Source organism: Bos javanicus, chromosome 10, assembly GCF_032452875.1.
Source record: "Bos javanicus breed banteng chromosome 10, ARS-OSU_banteng_1.0, whole genome shotgun sequence".
Lineage (NCBI taxonomy): Eukaryota > Metazoa > Chordata > Mammalia > Artiodactyla > Bovidae > Bos > Bos javanicus.
Window position 1 is genome coordinate 33,776,723 of NC_083877.1, and position 21,084 is coordinate 33,797,806.

Consider the following 21,084-nt stretch of genomic DNA (forward strand, 5'->3'; position numbering starts at 1 on the left):
TCTAACTATAGAGGTAAAAGACTCATATTCAGAAAACTTTAAGACACTGATGAAAAAAATTGAAGATGACAGAACAGATGGAAAGGGATACTTATGTTCACGGATTAGAAGAATGTTGTTATCATGACCATACTACCCATCAGTCTATAGATTCAATGTAATCCTTATCAAAATACAAATGGCATTTTTCACAGAATTAAAACGATTCTAAAATTTCTATGGAAACACAAAAGATCCTGAACAACCCGAACAATCTTGAGAAAGAACAGCACAGGTGGACTTACCATGCTCCCTGACTTCAGACAAACTACAAAGCTACAGTCATCAAAACGGTGTAGTATTGGTATAAAAACAAACGTCTAGATCAATGGAACAGAAGAGAGAACCCAGAAAACAACTTTGAAACTTACAGTCAATTAGTCTAAAACAAAGGAGGCAGGAATATACAATGGAGAAAAGACAGTCTCTTCAATAGATGTTACTGGGGAAACTGGACAGCTCCATGCAAAAGAATCAAACCACTATGCAGTCACACCACGCACAAAAATAAATTCAAAACTGATTAAGAACGTAAAGGCCCCAAAACGATAGAACCTATAGAGGAAAACATAGGAAGTATGCTCTTTGGATATGTCTCCTCAGGCAAGGAAAACAAAAGCAAAAATAAACAAGTGGGATTATATCAAACTAAAAAGCTTTTGCAAAATGAAGGAAACTATCAACAAAAAAGAAAAGGCCACCTACTAAATGATGGAAATATTTGCAAACAGTATGTCCAATAAAGGCTTAATACCCCAAATATACAAATAACTCATACAACATAAAAAAAAAAAACTGGTTAAAAAACAGGCAGAGGATCTGAATAGACATTTTTCTAAGAAGACATACAAATGACCAACAAGCACATGAAAAGATGCTCAACATCATTAATTATCAGGAAAATGCAAATCAAAACCACAAAGAGGTCAACTCATACCTGTTAGAATGGCTATTATAAAAAAGACAACAAATGACAAGTGTTGGTGCAGATGTGGAGAAAACGAAACCCTTGTGCACTGCTAGTAAGAATATAAATTGGTGCAGCCACTATGGAAAATAGTAAATAGGTTCCTTAAAAAATTAAAAATAGAACTCCTGGGTATTTATCTGAAGAGAACAAAAACATTAATGAGAAGAGATATATGGAGCGCGATGTTCAGTGAAGCATTATTTACAATAACAAAGGTGTGGAAGTAAACTAAGTGTTCATCAAGAGACGAATGAATAAATACTTGGTGTACACAAACACACAGTGGAATATTACCCAGCCATAAAAAAGGACAAAATTTTGCCATTTGCAACAACATGGATGGACCCAGAGGGTACACACTAAGTGAAAACAGTCAGAGAAAGAAAAATACTGTACTTCATTTATACATGGATCTAAAAACACTAAACAAATGAATATAATGAAAAAAGAGTTATTTGTACAGAGAACAAACGGGTGTTTGCCAGAGAGGAGGAAAAAAATAAGTGAAGGAGATTAAGAGGTACAAACTTTCGTTTGTGAAAATAAATGAGTCATGGGTATGAAATGCACTGTATGGGGAATACGGTCGATAATTATATAGTATCTTTGTATGATGACATGTCATAACTAGACTCATTGTGGTGATCATTTTGAAATGTACGTGTGTGTGTTAGTTGCATCGTATCCGACTCTTTGACTCCAGGGACTATAGCCTGCAAGGCTCCTCTGTCCATGGAATTCTCAAGGCAAGAATACTGGAGTAGGTTGCCATTCTCTTCTCCAGGGGATCTTCCTGACCCGGGAATCAAACTCACATCTCCTGCATTGCAGGTGGGCACTTCACCATCTGAGCCATATCAAATCACTGTTACATGACAGGAACTAACATAACGTCATAGGTCAATGATACTTCAAAAACAAATAAACAAAGAAAAAGAAATCAGATTTGTGGTTACCAGAGGTAGGCGGTGGAAAAAGGGGGGAATGTATGAAGGCACTCAAAAGGTACAAACTTCCAGTTGTAAGACAAATAAGTACTAGAGATGTAATGTACAACATGATAAACATAATTAACACTGCTCTACAGTATATGTGAAAGTTGCTAAGAGGATAAACTCTTAAGTTATCATCACAATAAAACTTTCATCTATTTTCAATTTTGTATCTATATAAGATGATAAATATTCACTAAACTTACGAATCATGCTTTAAACCTTAAAGTTTTATAGTGCTTTAAGTCAACTTTATCTCAAAAAAAAAACGTGGAATAAAAAATAAAATCCAACTTGCAGTTTAAAACCATTACAAGTATTTAATTAATTGGCATTATTTTAATTAAACATTTTTAAAGGTCCCTTACAAGTGCTTAGAGGGACACTCTAGACCTATGGAAAGAACAAGATTTGCAAGCTAAACTTGAACCCCTAAAGAAAAACTATGACTGTGAAATTTGTACTTTTCATAAAAGGAGTTTAACTTAAAAAACCTAACTTTTGATAGACTTACTGTTTATAAAATCTATCCTTAAGGGCATGAAAACCAAAGAGAAACACGAAACATAAAACCACAACACATACACACATCAACAAAGGTAATCAATATAAAAAATAAGCCCAGGTAAATTTCCTGAAGTGAATGGTTCCGATCCTTGCCTTTGGGCACAAAAGGGAGGAATGAGAATGAGATGATTTTATATTTCTTTATGACACATGTTATTCATCCCTTCAGTGCAAAGAGAGTCAAGCATAAGGCATATTCAAGCGAAAAATGTTCTAGAGTCTGTATTTTTATTATTTGGTCTAGTAGTTGAAATTTTTAACTTCTTCCTTATGAATGAGTAAGGCACACAAAAAGACCCACTTTTCTTCTAAAATAATTGGGTGGACACAAATCAACACGGTGTCTCTTATCGTGGAGTCTGTCTTCCTCCTGGTTGCCCCCATCCTTCTCTTCACCCGTCTGTTCCCCTGTGCTCAGTGCCGGCTACACTGCAGCAGGATCTGTGAAGCCCGTCGGTCTTCATCTGAGGGCCAAGCCTGTGGGCACACAGAACATCACTCAGGAGGGCAGAGCCCCCAAGGTTAAGAGCGTGCCACAGTGGGGCCACCTGAGCGAGGCAGGCACTGCTTCTCACTTGAGGAGAGGAAGAAAGCAGCAGCATCTGCAGGCCAGGACTGAGGCTCAGGCATCTGCGGGGGCAACCGTCATTGTTCGCTGGAAGCTTCAGGCGCCACATCTTCACAGGCAGTGCTGTGGCAAGAAAGTACCAGGACAGTTCCGACTGTACCTTACAGGCATCCAAACTATTCAAAGCACGTAGTTAAATTTTTCTCTCTCAACCGTGGAAAAACAGGAAACAACAGGAAATGATCCAAGCTTTCTTAACGAACAATAAAAAGGACCCACTCAAGTCTGGTGTATTGAGAAGTTTGGCATGGAAGAGGGAGGATTTCTGAGAGAGCTGAGGACGGAGCAGGCAGGGCACACTGGGTAGGCTGAGGGTCTACCATCCCCCTCTATCTGCAGAGGCTCCGAAGCAAGATCTCATTTGCTTCCTAGGAAAGTAACTGCAGGGCTGGATGATAGAGGAGGAGGTGGCTGTGCAGATGAGCAGCCCCGCATGGGACAGAGGCCGAGGAGAGAGACTCTGGGGCCCAAAGGAAGGCGGAGGCATGGGAATGGAGAGGAGAAAAGAGCTAAGAGTCATTTCTGAAGCAGGAACCCTGGGATTGGGTGACTGGCTCTGTGGGAGGTGAAAGGCAGAGAGGATTGTGAGGGCTTTGATGTTGCTGCTTCAGGACATCAGAGGGGCAACGGCACCATGGACTGAAATTGAAAATGAAAATCCAGGTGTCAAAGCAGAACTAACGGGGTAGTAGTGGAGGTGGCAAGTTAAGTTTTGAGTATATTAAGACTGAAGTGTCATAGGACAAAGCAGTCCCAACATTTTTTTAAAAAAATAGTTTGAGTTAGTTAGAGAAATATGGACTTGAAGGTCATCAGAAGAATGGTGGTGGAAATCCTGGTGATAAATCACCCAGGGAAAGTATAGAGAGAATAAAACCAGAATGCTATCTCATTTTGAAGAGGTTCTCAAAGAAAAGGCTGGATGGAGAGCTGGAGGCGGGTGTCCCAGGAGAAGGGAGACCCAGGAAGGTGCAGTCCAGAGCCCTGGAAGGAGTTTGGAGAGGTGGGGTGCTGTCAACAATGTCTCTACAGGGAGGTCGCTATAAACAAGGATGGAAAATAAGCTACTGGGCTTGACAACCAGGAGGTCACTGGTGACATCAGAGGAAAGTCTGAGTACAGGGGTGGAGGCCACAGTCGGGTGAAGGAGTAAGTGGGAGTTGAGAGATGGGAGATAGTGAGCGTGGACTATTTTAAGAAGTCTGTGCATCACATTTCTGACCCTAACAATGGAATGAAGGGGAGGCAGGGTTGAGAGTTTATTTTTAGGTTAGGGAGATGTGAATGAGTTTTAGACTGAGGGGCAGGTGCCACTGAAGATGCAGGGTTTAAAAGGACAGGAAAGAGGGAAGATAAAATATAGAGAAAGAATCTGCGAAAGTGGAAGGGAGAATAGCAGGGAGGAGGACTCTGGGTCCACAGAGGGGGCCACAAATTAGTCCTTGGAGAACAGTTTTTTCTTTGAGTATTTAATTACTGACACTATTGAGAACTGCTGGTACATGGAGTTCTAGTATGGTTTTAGAACGCTCTGTAGATTAGACATCCATCTATTACCTGTACCTCTGATTATATGGACTCCTTTGAAGGCCACTGAAATGCCACTGAAAACACCTCTGAGAGGTTTATAAGCAGGCTTAGGGAATAGATTCAGTCCTGATGGCTTTTATGCTTTTGCTGAGTGCCATGAGATGAAAAGGGAGGGCTGGGGAGAGTGCTAAAGGATTAGAAGAGCTCTATAGCATGACTCAGTGCCCAGGACCTGGGCTTCAAGGTGCTAAACAGTCTCACCTCACCTACAGCCCACGGTGTCATCAGGCATCAGAGAGAGAGAAAGCAGTCGTTTTCCCCACCCCACTCAATTTACAGCCCAAAGAAGGTCAGAATCCAGCAGGGTTTGCTTGGCGCAGCCAGTGCCTCAGTCTAAAGCAGAAAGGCACCAGCTGCCCTGGGGTCAGGAAGCTCTCTTCAAAACCTGGGAAGGTTGAAGAATTAGACAGGAAAGCCAGAATGCAGCACCCTTGTCAATTTGCATGCGATGAATATGAATTTTGATTAATCTTCAGGAAAAGTATTTTTCACTAGCAAGAGCGAACGAAGAAGACCGTGTCTGCATGTTAATCTCTTTGACCTCTTCCCAGAAAAATCAGCATCAATAACACTGCCTTTTCCAACAGAAGACACATATACACACACAACACATATCCCCAGACATGCATGCCATTCCCTGAAAGGACGCATGAACCCATTAACCACTCAGGGTTATGCCAAAACAACCAAAATGAAAGCATCATTCACATTTCAAGATGCTTCTGAATCAATCCTATTTGTGGATTGCCGCCAGGCACTGGGCTAAAGGATATAGAGTGATAACTTTTTGGAGCAGTTCAGCAGAGGAAATGAGAATTCGGTGCATGGTCAGCATGACTTGCAACAGTTGGTTACTTCGACACAGGTTTCCGTCTGCATCTGAAAGCACAAAGAGCAGCATCTGAGCAAGGCCCCAGGGAGGAATTAGTTACCTGACAGGACACCTGCCAACTCTCATCACTCATGAGGGAGACCAGAGTGCAGGCTCTGCAGCGCCTCCTCTGTGGCCTTCGGCAGTGCACATCCCTCCCTTCTTGGCTTTTCTTATCCTCCTGCTGCATACTCCCCTTCCCCAAATGCCTGTTTTGATGCTCATTAATCACCCCGCCAGAAGGTGGTAGAATCGTGGGGAAGTGGTACCATTTGCATAGGTACACGTGAGTCTGCTGAAAGCAGAAGCAGATCCAGGTTTTGTGGCTCCCAAAGGGCATATGGTGGGGGGAGGGATCCCAGTGAAACGAGTTACAGTCTTAATAGATCACAGTTAAAATACCTTGCTTTTATAAGCTGCACAAAAACATATGAGCATATGAATACATTTCTAGGGCTGGCCCATGATCTTGGAAGGGCTCATGCCAGTGAGGGGACCTAAAATGCAAGTCTCCCTAGTTTCACGGGCAACGCGTCTCTGGATGGGCATAAAGGAGGAAGACTATGGGCAAATGTGACCTTGGGAGATTATGGGTGGGTTTACAAGTACCTATGATGATTTGTATCAAAGAGCATGGTTAGCTTCTTAATTGGGTTTCCAAATCCCACTGGTACCAGATAACAAGATTTTTTCCATACTCTGGCACTGGGTATAAAGATTCCCCCTAGAGTGGTTTTCAAAATCTTTAACACCTGTGGCAGGAAGTGTTAGGGGCTGGTTGTTCACAGACATCTATTCTCTGTCCTTCACCATGGATTGCATCACCAGGTTCCCTTGCCAGTTAATTGATAGTTGGGTTCAGCCATTGGGAAGCATCAGCAAGAGATGGGAGGAGAGGGAAGTCAAGATATTTTTCTCCTTCCCTCTCTGCTTTGGTACCACTTTCCTGACAGCTGCTACAGGTCTCTTCGATAAATGATTATACTGTTTGGCCCCTCTTTCAGGGCTCCAGCTCTCACTGGGATCTAAAACTGTATTCTCCCTTGACTTTAGTTCTAAGGATGGTAGCAACCTTTGGCTGTTGACAGTCTCTGGGTATCTGGGTACAGTATCTCAACTCCACTCTCTGTAAGTAGTGGCCCTTCATTAAAGTGTCTTCACTTAAACCATGTGAATTCTGTTCCCTCTTGGGAACTTTAATGATTCAGTGGAAAATATCAAATTAAAGAATATACATGAATTGTGTTTTTTTTTTAATCATTTTTTGCTCTTTAAAGCACATTATACAAAAGGGGTTGACATTTTCATTCTTTCTAAGTGTACCAAATTGTAAATGAAGGACACAGTCCATCTGGGCTCAGAATTCAGAAGTCCTGGCTCATCCTCAAATGATGATCTAAAGTCATAGTTCATTGACTACAATGACTACATAGTTCATTAACTACTTGCGAAAACGTAAGGAACCCTGACGAGATCACTCCCCTTCCCCTCACCAAATGCACCAGTTCACCTGAATTCTGTTACTCTTACTTCTTGCCTTCCTCTGTTACCATGGAAAGCACTTCAGAAGCCAATGCCTCCACTGAGCTCTGAGGATCTTTTTCTTAAGGACAGTGACACCATCTTTGTCCACTTTCTCTCCTCCAATATCAACTTTTCTCTCTCCTGGTTTACTTCCATTGGCATTTAAATATGCACCAGAACCTCCTATTTAAAACAAAATGAAATAAAGCAAAACCTGAAACCCTTGTCCTCTCTAGCTGTCTCTCAATTTTGCTCCCCCTTTCAGTAAAACTTCACTGTCATCTATTTCTCATCTCCCATCCCCTTTCAACCATTCCATTTTTGACTTCTACTTCCATTATCCCACTAAATCTTTTATTTTCAGGGTCACTGATCAGGTCCATATTGCTAGATCCAAGAGTTCATTCCTCTGTCCTCATCTTACTTTATGACTCAAGTTGCATTCAATCCAACCCAACCCAAGCTGACAACTCTGTCCTCCTTCCTGGAACACTTTCTCCTCTTGGCTTCCTCAGCATCACACTCTCTCAGCTTCTCTCTGTGGCTCTTGTTCTGTCTCCTATTCCTTTGCTGAGCTCTTAAATGTCACCATGCTGTGGCTCAGTCCTCCCACTTCTTTTTCTTTTCTAACAATTTTTAAAAGTTAAAACTTAAGTTTTAACTTAAAAAAAATTAATTTATTTCTTCTAGGCAGGGAAATTCATCTATAGTCCTTTGGGATAAAATACCACTGATATGCTTGTGACTGCCCAACAGACATCTTCAGCCTTACTTGGTGAATCCATATAGATGTCTAATTTCAGACTTAACTCATCCAAGCAAAATTCTTGACCTCTCCCTTCCCCAGTTCACTTCTCCTCCATTTTTCCTCATCTCAAGAAATGGCACCACAACCATCCTTTCACTTACCCAAACAGAAAACCGAGGGGTCACCCTTTATTTCTCATTTTCCCTCATATCCAATCCATTAGTGAGCCTTGATTCTACTTTCAAAATAGGTCTCAAACCTCTCCATGTTCCCCCATCCTTGCCACCATTCTAGTTGTAATCATCACCATAGAGACCTACTTGACCTCCCTGTTTTCACTCTTATCCACCTACCTGCCATCTGTTTTCCACGAAGCAGCCAGGAGTGAGCTCCTAAAACCCACAAATGTACTTAATATGCTTCAATGGAGCCCATTACCCTTGCAATAAAGCACCAACTCCCAGCTGCAGCCCACAGAGCTCTCCCCATTCTGGTTCCTTTTAGTCTTCCATTTCATTTCACATCATATTACTCTTCTCCATACTCCTGTCTATACCTCAAACGCTCCAAGCTTATTCCTACTTTGCATGTGTTCTTTCCTTGAATGTGGCCTTTCTTCCCTTGGCCCATTCACGTCATTTATGTCTCAGTTTCAATGTCACATCCTCAGAATGGTGATCCTTAAACTACCTCTGTAGCCATGATCCTGCCCGAGTTTCTTCATAGCACTTACCAATGATCTGAAGTTATCTTTTTTATGTGTTTAATTTTCATTTTCTGAGTCTCCACTAGAATATAAGCTTCGTGAGATCTGACCTTGTCTGTTTTTTTCACAACCATATCTCTAGGGTCCAGAACAGTGCTGATACATGCAGTTACTCATTAAACATTTACAGAGTAAATGAGTGAACTATACCAAGTAGGCGGAGAAGGCAATGGCACCCCACTCCAGTACTCTTGCCTGGAAAATCCCATGGATGGAGGAGCCTGGTGGGCTGCAGTCCATGGGATCACTAAGAGTCGGACACGACTGAGCGACTTCCCTTTCACTTTTCACTTTCACGCATTGGAGAAGAAAATGGCAACCGACTCCAGTGTTCTTGCCTGGAAAATCCCAGGGACGGGAGAATCTGGTGTGCTTCCATCTATGGGGTCGCACAGAGTCGGACACGACTGAAGCGACTTAGCAGCAGCAGCAGCAGCAGCATACCAAAAAGAAGACCCCTTAACTTTTCATGTTTCTTTGGATATTGTGTTTGCTTGTTTCATTAGCTATTTCATTAATATTTAATTGTTGTTGTTATTCAATTGCTAAGTTGTGTTCAACTTTTTTGCAAACCAAAGGACTGTAGTCTGCTGCCAGGCTCCTCTGTCCATGGGATTTCCCAGGCAAGAATACTGGAGTGGGTTGCCATTTCCTTCTTCAGGGAATACACCAAACCCAGAGATCTAGCCTGCTTCTCCTGCTTAGCAGGCAGAATTCTTTACCACTGAGCCACCTGGGAATCCCCAATGATATATAATATACACACTTATTTTCTTCTTGGCCACAACTTATAAAGTTACAATTAACAAAGTTATAATTCGATAAATCATTTTTAAGAAGTATTTAATCTAGCCTGTTACAGTTTTGTAAATCTTTCATTACTTGTTCTAAACTTACCCTCTGGTGAGAGAGGGCCAGTACGGCTAACTCTCTGTTTTCTGGCCCACATAATTTCTGTAATATATATCTCCTGCCACAAAAATTCTGTAAAACAAAACATCCCAAAATTCCATGACTGAAAACAGTGATCTTTTATTTTCTCAAGTGTCTGTAAGCTGGCTAGGGGCTGGCTGATATCGGCTGGGCTTCGCTGGGGCTCCTCCCCTACAGGCCCCCGGCTTCCCTGGACCAGTGGGCTAGCCATGGTGTGTTTTCATGGTGATGGCAGGGCGCTGTAGGGTAACTGGAACTGTCCAAGGCCTCTTATCCTAGCCTTGGAACGGGCATGCTGTCACTTCCCCTTTATTCTTTTGGTCAAAGAAAGTCACGGCTGAACCTCAAGGCAAAGGGCAGGAACCTCAAAGTCAGGTGGAAAAGATCACTGATATGGAGAAGGCAAAAAACTGGAGGATGGGACAACAATCCACTCTGCCACAATTATGGGATGCAAGTTTTCAATTCGGCATCTGACAACAGAGCTGTTACAATGCACCTCTCCTCACAGAAGCAGGGGTGTTCCTACCCCATACGTCATGGCACAGAGCGGGAGGATCTGAAACGTATTTGTAGGGCGTGTGTCAGAATGTTCACAGGAGGCACGGGCACAATCGCAGACGCACTCAGTGTGGACGGAACCTAAAACCGGTTCTCTCAACTGTTCTTTGTGGCCGCCAAGCATCTTTCCAAGGACTCTCACGTATTAGGGAAAGGGGCTTAGACGTGTCCTGAGTGAGATCAAAACCAAGTCACACATAGAAAGATTCAGGGACCCAGATAGGCTTATTATGGAGAAGATTCAGGAGCGATATTAAAATTATCTTCAAATGTTTGTAATGCTATGTGTAGGAGGAGGTTTAGACTTCTTCTGTAGGGCCACAAACCGTGGAACCAGAGAGGATGAATAGAGAAAAATGACAGGAAAGAGACCTGGGCACAACACACGGTAGAAAAAATCCTAATCCTGAAGCCCGCCCAACAGCGGAGCCATTCCCATCATAGACGCTTTCAAGAGGAGGCGGGCCAGGACATCCAACCACATCATTGTATCTGGCTTAGCAGCTGCTATTTACTGAAATGAAAGTAAAAGTGTTAGTCACTCACTTGTGTCCAGCTCTTTGTGACACCATGGACTGTATGCACTGTAGCCTGCCAGGCTTCTCTGTTCATGGAATTCTCCAGACAAGAATACCGGAGTGAGTTGCTATTTTCTTCTCCAGGGGATCTTCCTGACCCAGAGATCGATCCTGGGTCTCCTGCATCACAGGCAGATACTTTACTGTTTGAGCCCTGAAGTCCTACTCAATACTGGAGACTCTGCTAAGTACTTTAACAATTTTACTTCTAATTCACACAACACTTCTAATGGTGTTGGTCCTGCTTATAATTTATAGCTGAGAAAATCAACACACAGAGAGATGAGTTCCTTTGTTCTGTCTGGGTCAAAGAGACAATGGGTGGAGGAGCTAGGATCTGGCTGCTGGTTGGTTTGATTCCAGATCCCCAGCTCTCCATGACACTGCATAGCCATTTGTCAGAAGAGGGAATTCAAGTATGAAAAAGGGGAAACGGCTAAAGTAGATAAGCTTTATGATCTCTTCCAGTCCTGAGGGCTACAAGACTAACAGATGCCACTGGCATATTGGATTGGAACCAATTAATGCACATTTGAAAGGACAGCTTTTTGCATCTGATGATTTCTGAAAAACTCTCCTATATGTCTTGGTGGATGGACTCTGATCATTCAAGTTGCCTTTAAAATAAGAAGGGTGCCGTGCCTAAGACTCACAGTCACAGTCACTCTCCACTTACCTTGCACTCCCCTCTTCCCCAGGGTTCTGTGATGCCCCCGCCCTCCACACTTTGGGAGAGGGCGGGGGCATGTTCTGGGGGAGGGCGGCTGGCAAATGGTAAGGCTGGGAGGGAGTGACTCACCCAGCAAAGGGAGGCAGAGACAGAGGAGGGCAGGTGCATCTCGGCATCTCAGTCCACACCCCGCTCCTCGGTGCCCCCTTTTCCACAGGAGAACGTCCTGGTGTGTGCATTTGCCCTCATTCCCACCACTGCCTCTCCCTGATGCGACCTTCAGCATCTGTATGACTGCATCAAGGAGGCACTCGTCTCCTGCCCTCATCTCAGAGAGCAGCGCTTCTTCCTTCTCGAGGGGAAGAGCCTCCCTCTGAAAGGCAGATCTCAAAGTGGGTGATCCAGGGGATCACCTTCCAGTCTTCTGGATTTTATTTTGATAGTTTGGTATAACTTCTGTAAGCTGATTCAAATATTTCAGCAAATAATTTAATTTTGTTTGCAGCTTTAGGCTTTTGAAAAACACAGGGTGTCATACTAAAAATTCTAATAAGTGAAATGTGCAATATGCAATGTGCATAATGTGCATATTTTCTCATTACCATCTGCTTCTCCTTCTACTTCAGTGGAAGCCTGCTTTAAAAGGTTAAAACCTCAGTGGGACATAAAATGTCAACCTTACGTACTCCATCACGTGACCTGAGGAGCAGTGTGTGCTGCTGGTCGAAGGCCCACCCGACCTGTGGTCCATCTGCTCCACAGAACAAGCAGGAAAGCCATGTGGCTTCTAGAGAGTCATCTCTCTGTGAGCCAACAACGGGGTTTCCATCCCTCGATTCAGTGCTGGCAGCAGCCACGCTTCATGGGATCAAAGCATCTCAGGGTGGAAATGACTTCAGCTACCTTCCACCTCAACCTTCTAACTGATGCATGACCCCCTCCCCTAAAGGCATCACAGGTAACAGGCCCTGCCTGTGCCCTTCCAATAACAGGACACAACTCTCTAACTACTCTACAGAGCAACTTTTCACTCTATTTCAATTAAAAACATTTTATCATTAATTGACTCAGTGCAAGGTACGGTCCTAGGTACCAAAGGAGGTATGAAGAGCTACAAGAAAACCCTTGTCCCCGAGGAGCCCACAATCTCGTGGGGGATAAGACACACACTCAAGATACTTGAACATCATCTCAGGTGGTCAATGCTAGAGGTGAAACCTGTGGAGACCATGCTGAATGGTGATAAAGTTCTGGGGATGAAGAAACCCTATCTAGTCGTGATGACTCGGGAAGCATCTCTTGATATCTGAAGTGAGGTGATCCAACATTTCAAGAGGCCATCTGGTCCAGCCCTCTGCCTCTTGGTTGGCCTGCGGACGCCGTTCTTCCTTTCTGTGGTTTAATCTTAAATAAGCTGTTTGCCTCCCAGGGTGACTATCTTCTCCCTGGTGATGAGACTCCTGTGAGAACAAAAAACCTGCAAAGGGCTGCATTCTAGGCCCCACTTCTTGCTGACGAGGGGTGGGGGCGACTTTCCTTACGCGAAGGCTTATCTGGGGGGTGAGGTGGGAATGACTCATTGCAAGACGGACATAGAACATGTCCACACCACAGAAACTCCAGAGCAGAGTCTCTTCTTCCCCTCTGTTTTGGTTACCATGGAAATCTCTTTTGAGTGTGAAAGGATTTGGTAGCTCAGTTGGTAAAAAATCTGCCTGCAATGCAGGAAACCCTGGTTCGATTCCTGGGTGGAGAAGATCCCATGGAGAAGGAATAGGCTACCCACTCTAATATTCTTGGCCTTCCCTGGTGGTTCAGTTGGTAAGAATCTGCCTACAATGCAGGAGACCTGGGTTTCATCCCTGGGTTGGGAAAATCCCCTGGAGAAGGGAACGGCTACCCATTCCAGTATTCTGGCCTGGAGAATTCCATCAACTGAGGAACTTGGCAGGCTACAGTTCAAGGGGTCGCAAAGAGTCAGACACGACTGAGCGACGTTCACTTTCAAAGGCAGAAAGTCAGAAATTGGTATCCTGAGGGTAAGAAAGCTGTCAACACTGGGTGGGGGCAGGGTGCTGGGCTTAGTCCCTCAGTCATATCTGACCCTTTGCGACCCCATGGACTATATCCCGCCAGTCTCCTCTGTCCATGGAGATTCTTCAGGCAAGAATATTGGAGTGGGCTTCCATGCCCTCCTCCAGGGGATCTTCCCAACCCAGGGATCAAACCCAGGTCTCCCGCATTGCAGGTGGATTCTTTACCAGCTGAGCTACCAGGGAAGCCAACACCAGGTGTGCTGAAACCAGAGGCCAGAAGATGGTAATGGGAAAGCTTGTATCAGAAAGCTGGGGGGCAGAGTTGGATCTAGAGCTAGAGCAGGACTGCTTCTGCTAATGCAGATCAGAAAGTCTGGAAACAGAAGAGGCTGTTCCACATAGAACCTGCCAGGCACACCCAGAGTTCTGAATGGACTACAAGGCGATAAACATTCCAAAGAAACGAACCCTACTTGACAGCAAGACTGTTATACTCATCAGATCCTGCCTGGAGAGTGTAGAGAAACTGGCAAGCTGAAAGCAGGTTTACTGGTGTGTTGTGTGCTTGGGGGATTGATGTTTTAGAGCCTACAGCTGCAGCTGGGCAGGAAGTGCACGTGAAGAAGAACGTGGTGTCACGTACATGGTTTGAGCTCAGAGCTTCTACCACCTGAGCAGCTTATGACACGTATCAGTACCACCTTCATCTTTGTTTATTTCTGGTCCTCAGCCCCTCCAGATTTGGGGGAAGACTACAATTAAGAGAAAGTAAGTGATTTGCTAAGAACGGAGTCTCACTTCACAGGGCATGTGTGCTAACCAGCGTGGCTGCTGTTGGGGATGCGCTGTTTAAACAGCAGCTCTCCTTGGAGGGTGAGGGGGACTCTGATTTGCAGTGTTTGCACATTTCTGTGGTGTTAATGCTCCCACTATGGCCAATTCCAAGCCACCAGTATGAAGTCAGAGTGGGGAGCTGGGAGGAGATGCTGGCAGTTGGCTCTCAGGCCGGGTGCGGCTGCTCCTAGATGCCATGGCTGCCACTCGCACCCACGGACCTGGGTTCCTTCCTACCTGGGTATCTCATTCCCAGTGCTCCCAAATTCACTGTCCCCCTCAATCCTGATCTCGTGCCCTCTGGGCTTGCCTGGTGTAACTGACCAGCTAATCTCTATCATTGCAGGCCCTGGGAGGAGAGCAAGACATACGGGAGCACCCTTTTAGATGTCTTCGTTGTAACAGTGACTTCTTGGGAGTGCTTACAGCTCGCACCCAAGGATGAGCATTTTAACGTAGAGTGGGAATTTGGGACAAGGGAAGTGCCCAGTTGCCCATGCCTTGTTCTGGGTCCCTCTGGGGTAATGTGGTACATCATACCCAGACCCAGGGTGAGTACCCTGACCACATGACTGAGAAAATCTAGGTCTAGTTGGAATATTTTCTATTCCTTGGCCCAATACACTGTCCAGCAGCTCTGAAGACCTTCGTTACAAGTAGCTTTTAATTACTTATTTGCACTGGCTGGAGGACACCATGATGTAGGACAATACAAGGCCTCCATTTAACCATGACCTGCAATTTCACACTTTTGCAACAAGCCTTCAAGCAGCATCCCACCCAAGTGGGAAAGGGCCAGGCAGGCTCATGTCTTCTCAGTGGGGCTGCTGACAGTCAAAGCCAGGGATACAGAGGACAGGAAAACCTGGCTCATTGACCCTTGACTTCATCTAATCAGGCTTCTCTCAACTACTGTCCCAGACAGGCTGACCTGGAGGCATGTTGTAAAGGAAAGGGACTGTATTTGCTTCCCATGAGTTTTGGATTTATTCACTGTCCTGCTGGGTCAGGGTTGGGGATCAGGAGGTTGAGAGGGCGTTCGAATTGCCTAGCATCTGGATATGGCAATGGCACCCCACTGCAGTACTCTTGCCTGGAGAATCCCAGGGACGGGGAGCCTGGTGGGCTGCAGTCCATGGGGTCACCAAGAGTCGGACATGACTGAGCGACTTGACTTTCACTTTTCACTTTCATGCATTGGAGAAGGAAATGGCAACCCACTCCAGTGTTCTTGCCTGGAGAATCCCAGGGACGGGGAGCCTGGTGGGCTGCCGTCTATGGGGTCGCACAGAGTCGGACACGACTGAAGTGACTTAGCAGCAGCAGCAGCAGCAGCAGCATCTGGATATCCACACCCATCCGTGTACAAGCACAACACACGTACATGCACAACACGTGCATACACAGCTGCCCCTGACACCCCCAGAAGCTGGAGAACTCTCCCTCAATGCAACACCTGAGAGCAAGGCTATGTTTTCACAGCACTGATGTTCAATAAACAGAATCACCTCTGCTGAGCACGTGAGCTGTACAACTCTGTGAGGAGGAGGCACCAAGGACACGATTTTAAAGATGAAGACGCAGGTATCACATGTTGGCTGTGGTCTCAGGGCTGGTGAGTGGAGGCAGACAGGATCGGCCCTCTGGCCCCCCAGCCTAGGGCTCTATCCTTGAAACCTGCCTCTCCTTGAGGGATTGTTGGAAGGTGAGCAGGGTGAAGACTGGGTATACTGCGAAGGGCTATGACGTTCAGCCATCCAAGCTACAAAGCTAAATCAGCCTCTCACTCACACCCACTTCTCTTTTTCTCCCTGAGAAGCCCTGCGTCTGCAGCCCAGCCTTGTCCTTCTCACTGCAGCCGCAGTACAGACATCTCCCTGGAGACCCCAACCCTTAAACCCACCACTTGTCCTGACAACACGAGGGCTATCATGGGCACCATCTGGCTAGGATGACCAGACCCTGGAGAGCCTGTGGCCAGTGGTCGCATGGGTGAAAATGCCCAGTCCCCTGAGAGCTCATGGCCCCCATATGGCCCACCTGTCCCTCCTCTTGCAACAGACTCTCCACTCCCTCAGCCAAACCAGTCAGCCCCAGGGACGGTCCTCCCTGGGCATGGCTCTTCTTCGAAGCATGAAGCTCTATGTAAAGGATGACCTAGATTTCTTGGATGAGCGACTGCAATCTATAAATGTCTAACCATGCGCACAAAATTGCCTGAAGTGGAAAAGAGCTTTTAGCTCTATTGCCTCGACTGAGCCAGCCAATGGCCTTCCTTGGGGACTGTAGCCTCCATCCGGACCGTCAGGTCTCAAGAATGAGGGGTCTGAGAAAAGTGAGGGAAGCTGTCCTCGTCGCTTCTGCAAACTGAACACAGTCTTGGGTGTGGGCGTGAGGAGGCTGCACCAGCACTAACAGATAAGCAGTGGAAAGATTCGCGGTGGGCGCTGGGTGGGCCCGTGATGGGACTCTGGGACGAAGCTGTGACCGCACATTCTAGAGCCACTTTGGAAGACAGTGCCAACTGAATACCCTGGGTGGGTGGCTGTTCCTCCAGGGAGCTTCCAAGTCCCTGGGGGAAAATCGGATTATCTGGCTAGGTAGAGACGCTGGCATTTGAGTCCTTGGTGAGCTGCTGTCAATGCAGCCTACTTGGCTCACGGGGTGACTGTCCCCCCACAGGAATGTGCCTGGTGGGGAGTGGATGGCAGTAGGGCCCCAGCTCAGCTTCCCAAGGAGGATGCAGAGAGCTGCCCGCAGATGGCTGGAGGCAGCCAGCCCGGGAGGGGATGGACCCAAGACAAAGACACGACACAGAGGAATCTGGGGCAGGGCGCACTATGCGCTCCTCTTGCTTACTGGAGCGCACTTGTGTTGCTTCAGTCTTGCCTGGGCCTTTTTGGGGGCATGCTTGTTGACAGGCTGAATAGGTATTAAGAAGCAACTTGGGAATGTTCCAAACATTGACTCAGTGAAATAACACAGGCCTGAGACTTACTGGATAGCCATGAACTCAGCCTTCTTCAGAAAGTTTTTCTCAATATTGACTTGATCCTAACAGCCACCTAGATAACCTCATTCCAGTGTACCACAACAGGGCTGACAACACAGCTCACCGCAAACTCTGCTTTCACCACAGAAACTGTCCTTGGCTCATAATTCTCTGCAGTGAACAGTCCCAGACAAAAACCATCATCGCACCACCGTGTACAGTCAAGAGAACTGAGCAAAGCCTTTTGTAATCAGATAGAAGTTATTCTGAAAGCCTCTTCGCCCCTTTGTTGTTTGTAGTTAGGATTAGATTACCTTTGATTAAATATAGAAAAATGCTTAGTAATCCATTAACCACTGTAACAGCGGTGAACTATTCTCACTTCTCTTGCTGGATTTGGAACAATATTTTGTTTTTCTCTTTGCTCCTGTTGCTGCTAAATCGCTTCAGTCGTGTCCGACTCTGTGCGACCCCATAGACAGCAGCCCACCAGGCTCTGCCATCCCTGGGATTCTCCAGGCAAGAACACTGGAGTGGGGTGCCATTTCCTTCTCCAATGCATGAAAGTGAAAAGTGAAAGTGAAGTCGCTCAGTTGTGTCTAACTCTTAGCGACCCCATGGACTGCAGCCTACCAGGCTCCTCCATCCATGGGCTTTTCCAGGCAAGAGTACTGGAGTGGGGTGCCATTGCTCCTGTTAGGCTTTGGTTATTCCAGAGTGGGACAATGATTTTTCATGAAATACTTCTTTATAACCAAACCTGAAAGAGGGATCCACAGTGGTAGGTCATACTGTCCGTGCCCGTGAGATGGGGCATGGTTTCCTCTAAGCATGGTCCCCATCCATGGCAGAGGGAGCAGGGGCATCCGAATTTCTTTTCAGTTCTAGGTTCTAAATGCAACCCATCCCTCAGGCCCTCAAGGCAGAAGGATTTCTCAGGGTTTACTAAGGTACTGGAGGGAAATCTGCATGAGGACCCAGGAATGACTTTGAAACAGAGAACTTCACAGGTGGGTAAGGAATCTCTTACTACAACTGAAGCAAAGGAAAACAACAAACAGCCCTTCACTCAGGTGCCAAGAGCCAAAGAAGAAAACGTTTCACACATCCCCAGTCAAGAAGCAGGGCTGTGTCACCGACTTACAGACAGCAAAAACGCCAACACTGAAACTCTCAGGGCTGGTGTCAGTTGGAACACGCAAGAGCCAGGAGCAGTGTTTGGTACTGCTGGAGGAAAAACATCTAATGGGAACTGATGAACTACATTCTAAGTCTCACCTGACTCTCTCTCTCTTGCTCACTGTCTCTCTGTTTCTCTTTTTGTTAAACATACATGGAGTGTTTCCTGGGTACCAGGCACTGTCCCGAGTCTTCACATGCGTCAACTCTACGAGATAGGTGGTACTGTCATCTGACAGATGAAGAAACCGGGGTAAGGTAACTTGCTGGAGTTCAGCTCCTAAACAGCAGTCCTGGGATCTGCACCCAGATCCCGGCCCTGGGAGAGCTCTGTCATCTCCGAGCCTCCACGTGCTCACTTGCAGAGGAAGAGCTTGATAGCATCTTGCTTCCATCCCTCTCAGCAGAGAGATAATCAAGAGCTCCGTCGAGATAAGGAAAGCGCTTTGACATCTTTTGGGGAAAACCAAGGTCCTGAACTAAGTGCAAACCACTATGATATCTGGGTGACTGGAAGGTCACAGATACCTAGGCTGCCTGACAGTCGTCACGTAGCGCCCAAGCCTTCACTGCACTGTTGAAGCCCTAACAGTGCACATTTATGAGTGCTTTCTCTCCTCACAGGTTCGCTCATCTCACACCAACTCTGCGGGATGAGTATTACCTTTATTACTTGATAGATAAAGAAACAGAGAAAGGTGAGGCGAGCTGCTGGAAGGCACACAGTGACTTCAGAAGTGGTGAGGGCCTGGCCTGAGCCCAGGTCTTCGACTCAGCCCCACCTCTGCCACTGTGTCCTCCCGTCACTCTCTCTGGGTCATGCAGATTAAAGGCACCTCCTTTCTGTCTCAGCTCTGGAGGGTTTCTGGTGCCAGGCTGCCTGGGAAAGTAGCTGAGCCTCCCTTATGCCTGTGGGTGGGCCAGGCTACTGTGGTGTAAGCTCTGATAGTTGTTTTGTTTTTTTCTTTTTTGTAGTACAAGTGCCTGACCTAAGCTTTGATTGTCGAGGCGTCCATTTCAAAGAGGTGACCTTTGAAGATGGCTATCTTGCAAATAAACGCACTGCCAGCCATAAGACAGATAAAAGCCAGGCTGCCGACTGGCTCTCCACCCCAGGCTCCTTGGTTTTAGAGACTGCGGTTGATTTCAGTAACTGACCATTGAGCTACTTGTTTTTCCCTTTCATCATGCTTTAAACCCCAGCCCTTATGTTTAAAGTTCACCAGAACTTTATGAAGAGAAAGATCTTCATGAACTTCATAAAGACAGAGATCTGCCCCCACCCTCAGCCCCAATAAATGCAGAACCCCTGGCCTTTGTGCCCTTTCTCTTGCTCCTCTTTTTCTTTCCTTCCTTCCCTCCCTCTTCCCCTCCTCTCTCCCTCCCCCGACCTTGCTGTGTGGACTGCCTCTGGTATGCTGTGTAATTTCCAGGTCTTGTAAGCAATAAACTTTTATTTTTTCAAAGTTTCCTGATGGCTATTACTGAACGGTATCTTGTAATCATCATAAGAACCACAAAGGCTGGTCCAACCACAACACTGGTAACTGACAGGCTGAGACATGCACAAAACAGTCATGACACAAGCATTCTAATTTTCACCACACTCACGCTGCTCTGCTTCACACGTGAAAGAAAAAGACTCAAGGAAGGTAAAAATAACCCATCGGTGGTCTCACAGTTAGGAAGTGGCAGGAAGGGGCTACAAATGACTGTTCTGGTTACTTTCTCCAGTAATACAATGGTACTATTATATTTATAATATAAAATATAATATTATATCAATATAAATATAGGACTCAGCCCTGTGTTCTGAGTCCAGGGCTGTAGTCTCTGGCAGACCTGCACTGCCTTCTAAATGAGGATCCTCTGAGGATAAGGACAAGGGTTTCTTGACTTCCTGTCAGTTCCCTGCAGTCTCCAGTCTCCTGCTGTGCCTAGAACTGGGCCCTTTCTTTCACCCAAATCACAGGGCAGTAGTCTTACCTACATCCACGGGAGACATGTCCCAACACCCCCCAGTGGATGCCTGCAAGCAAAGATAGTACAAAACCCTAAATACACCATGTATGCTTTTTCCTATTCCAACAACTGGGTAGAGTCTACAGTGTGGATCTGCTGGATGATTCATGTCCCAGGCAGGACAAAGCAGGACAAAGTGTGAGATTTCATTACCATACTCAGAATGGCATGCAATTAAAAAACTAAAAATAGAGTTACCACATGATCCTGCAATCCCACTCGTGGGCATATATCTGGAGAAAGCTCTAATTTGAAAAGATACATGCACCTCAGTGTTCATAGCACTATTTACAACAGCCAGCACATGCAAGCAACCTAGATGTTCACTGATGGATGAATGGATAAAGAAGACGTAGTGTGTACACACACACACACACACACAATGGAATATTGCTTGGCCATAAAAAGAATGAAGTAACATCATCTACAACAACATAAATAAACCTTGAGATTATCATACTAAATGAAATTAAGTCAGAGAAAGAAAATATCCTATGATATCACTTATATATGAAACCTAAAAAATAGATATAAAATGAACTTACTTATAAAACAGAAATAGTCTCACAGATAGAAAACAAATT

At 45.7% G+C, this 21,084-nt stretch overlaps 1 protein-coding gene and 1 long non-coding RNA gene across 4 annotated transcripts in view; one reads left to right on the forward strand and one right to left on the reverse strand.

Annotated features, from left to right (window-relative positions):
• The window catches only part of RASGRP1 (RAS guanyl releasing protein 1), an 81,226-nt gene that overhangs the window by 32,902 nt on the left and 27,240 nt on the right, over positions 1 to 21,084 (reverse strand). For all 3 annotated transcript variants that reach the window (XM_061430719.1, XM_061430718.1, XM_061430720.1), the window contains one exon: positions 5,560 to 5,665. In XM_061430719.1, coding sequence (XP_061286703.1) covers positions 5,560 to 5,665 — 106 coding nt within the window. The remainder of the gene's footprint in view (positions 1 to 5,559; positions 5,666 to 21,084) is intronic.
• Positions 5,660 to 19,947, forward strand: LOC133256035 (uncharacterized). Its single transcript, XR_009739087.1, has 2 exons — positions 5,660 to 19,176; positions 19,454 to 19,947. It is a non-coding gene; the product is annotated as an uncharacterized LOC133256035 (long non-coding RNA).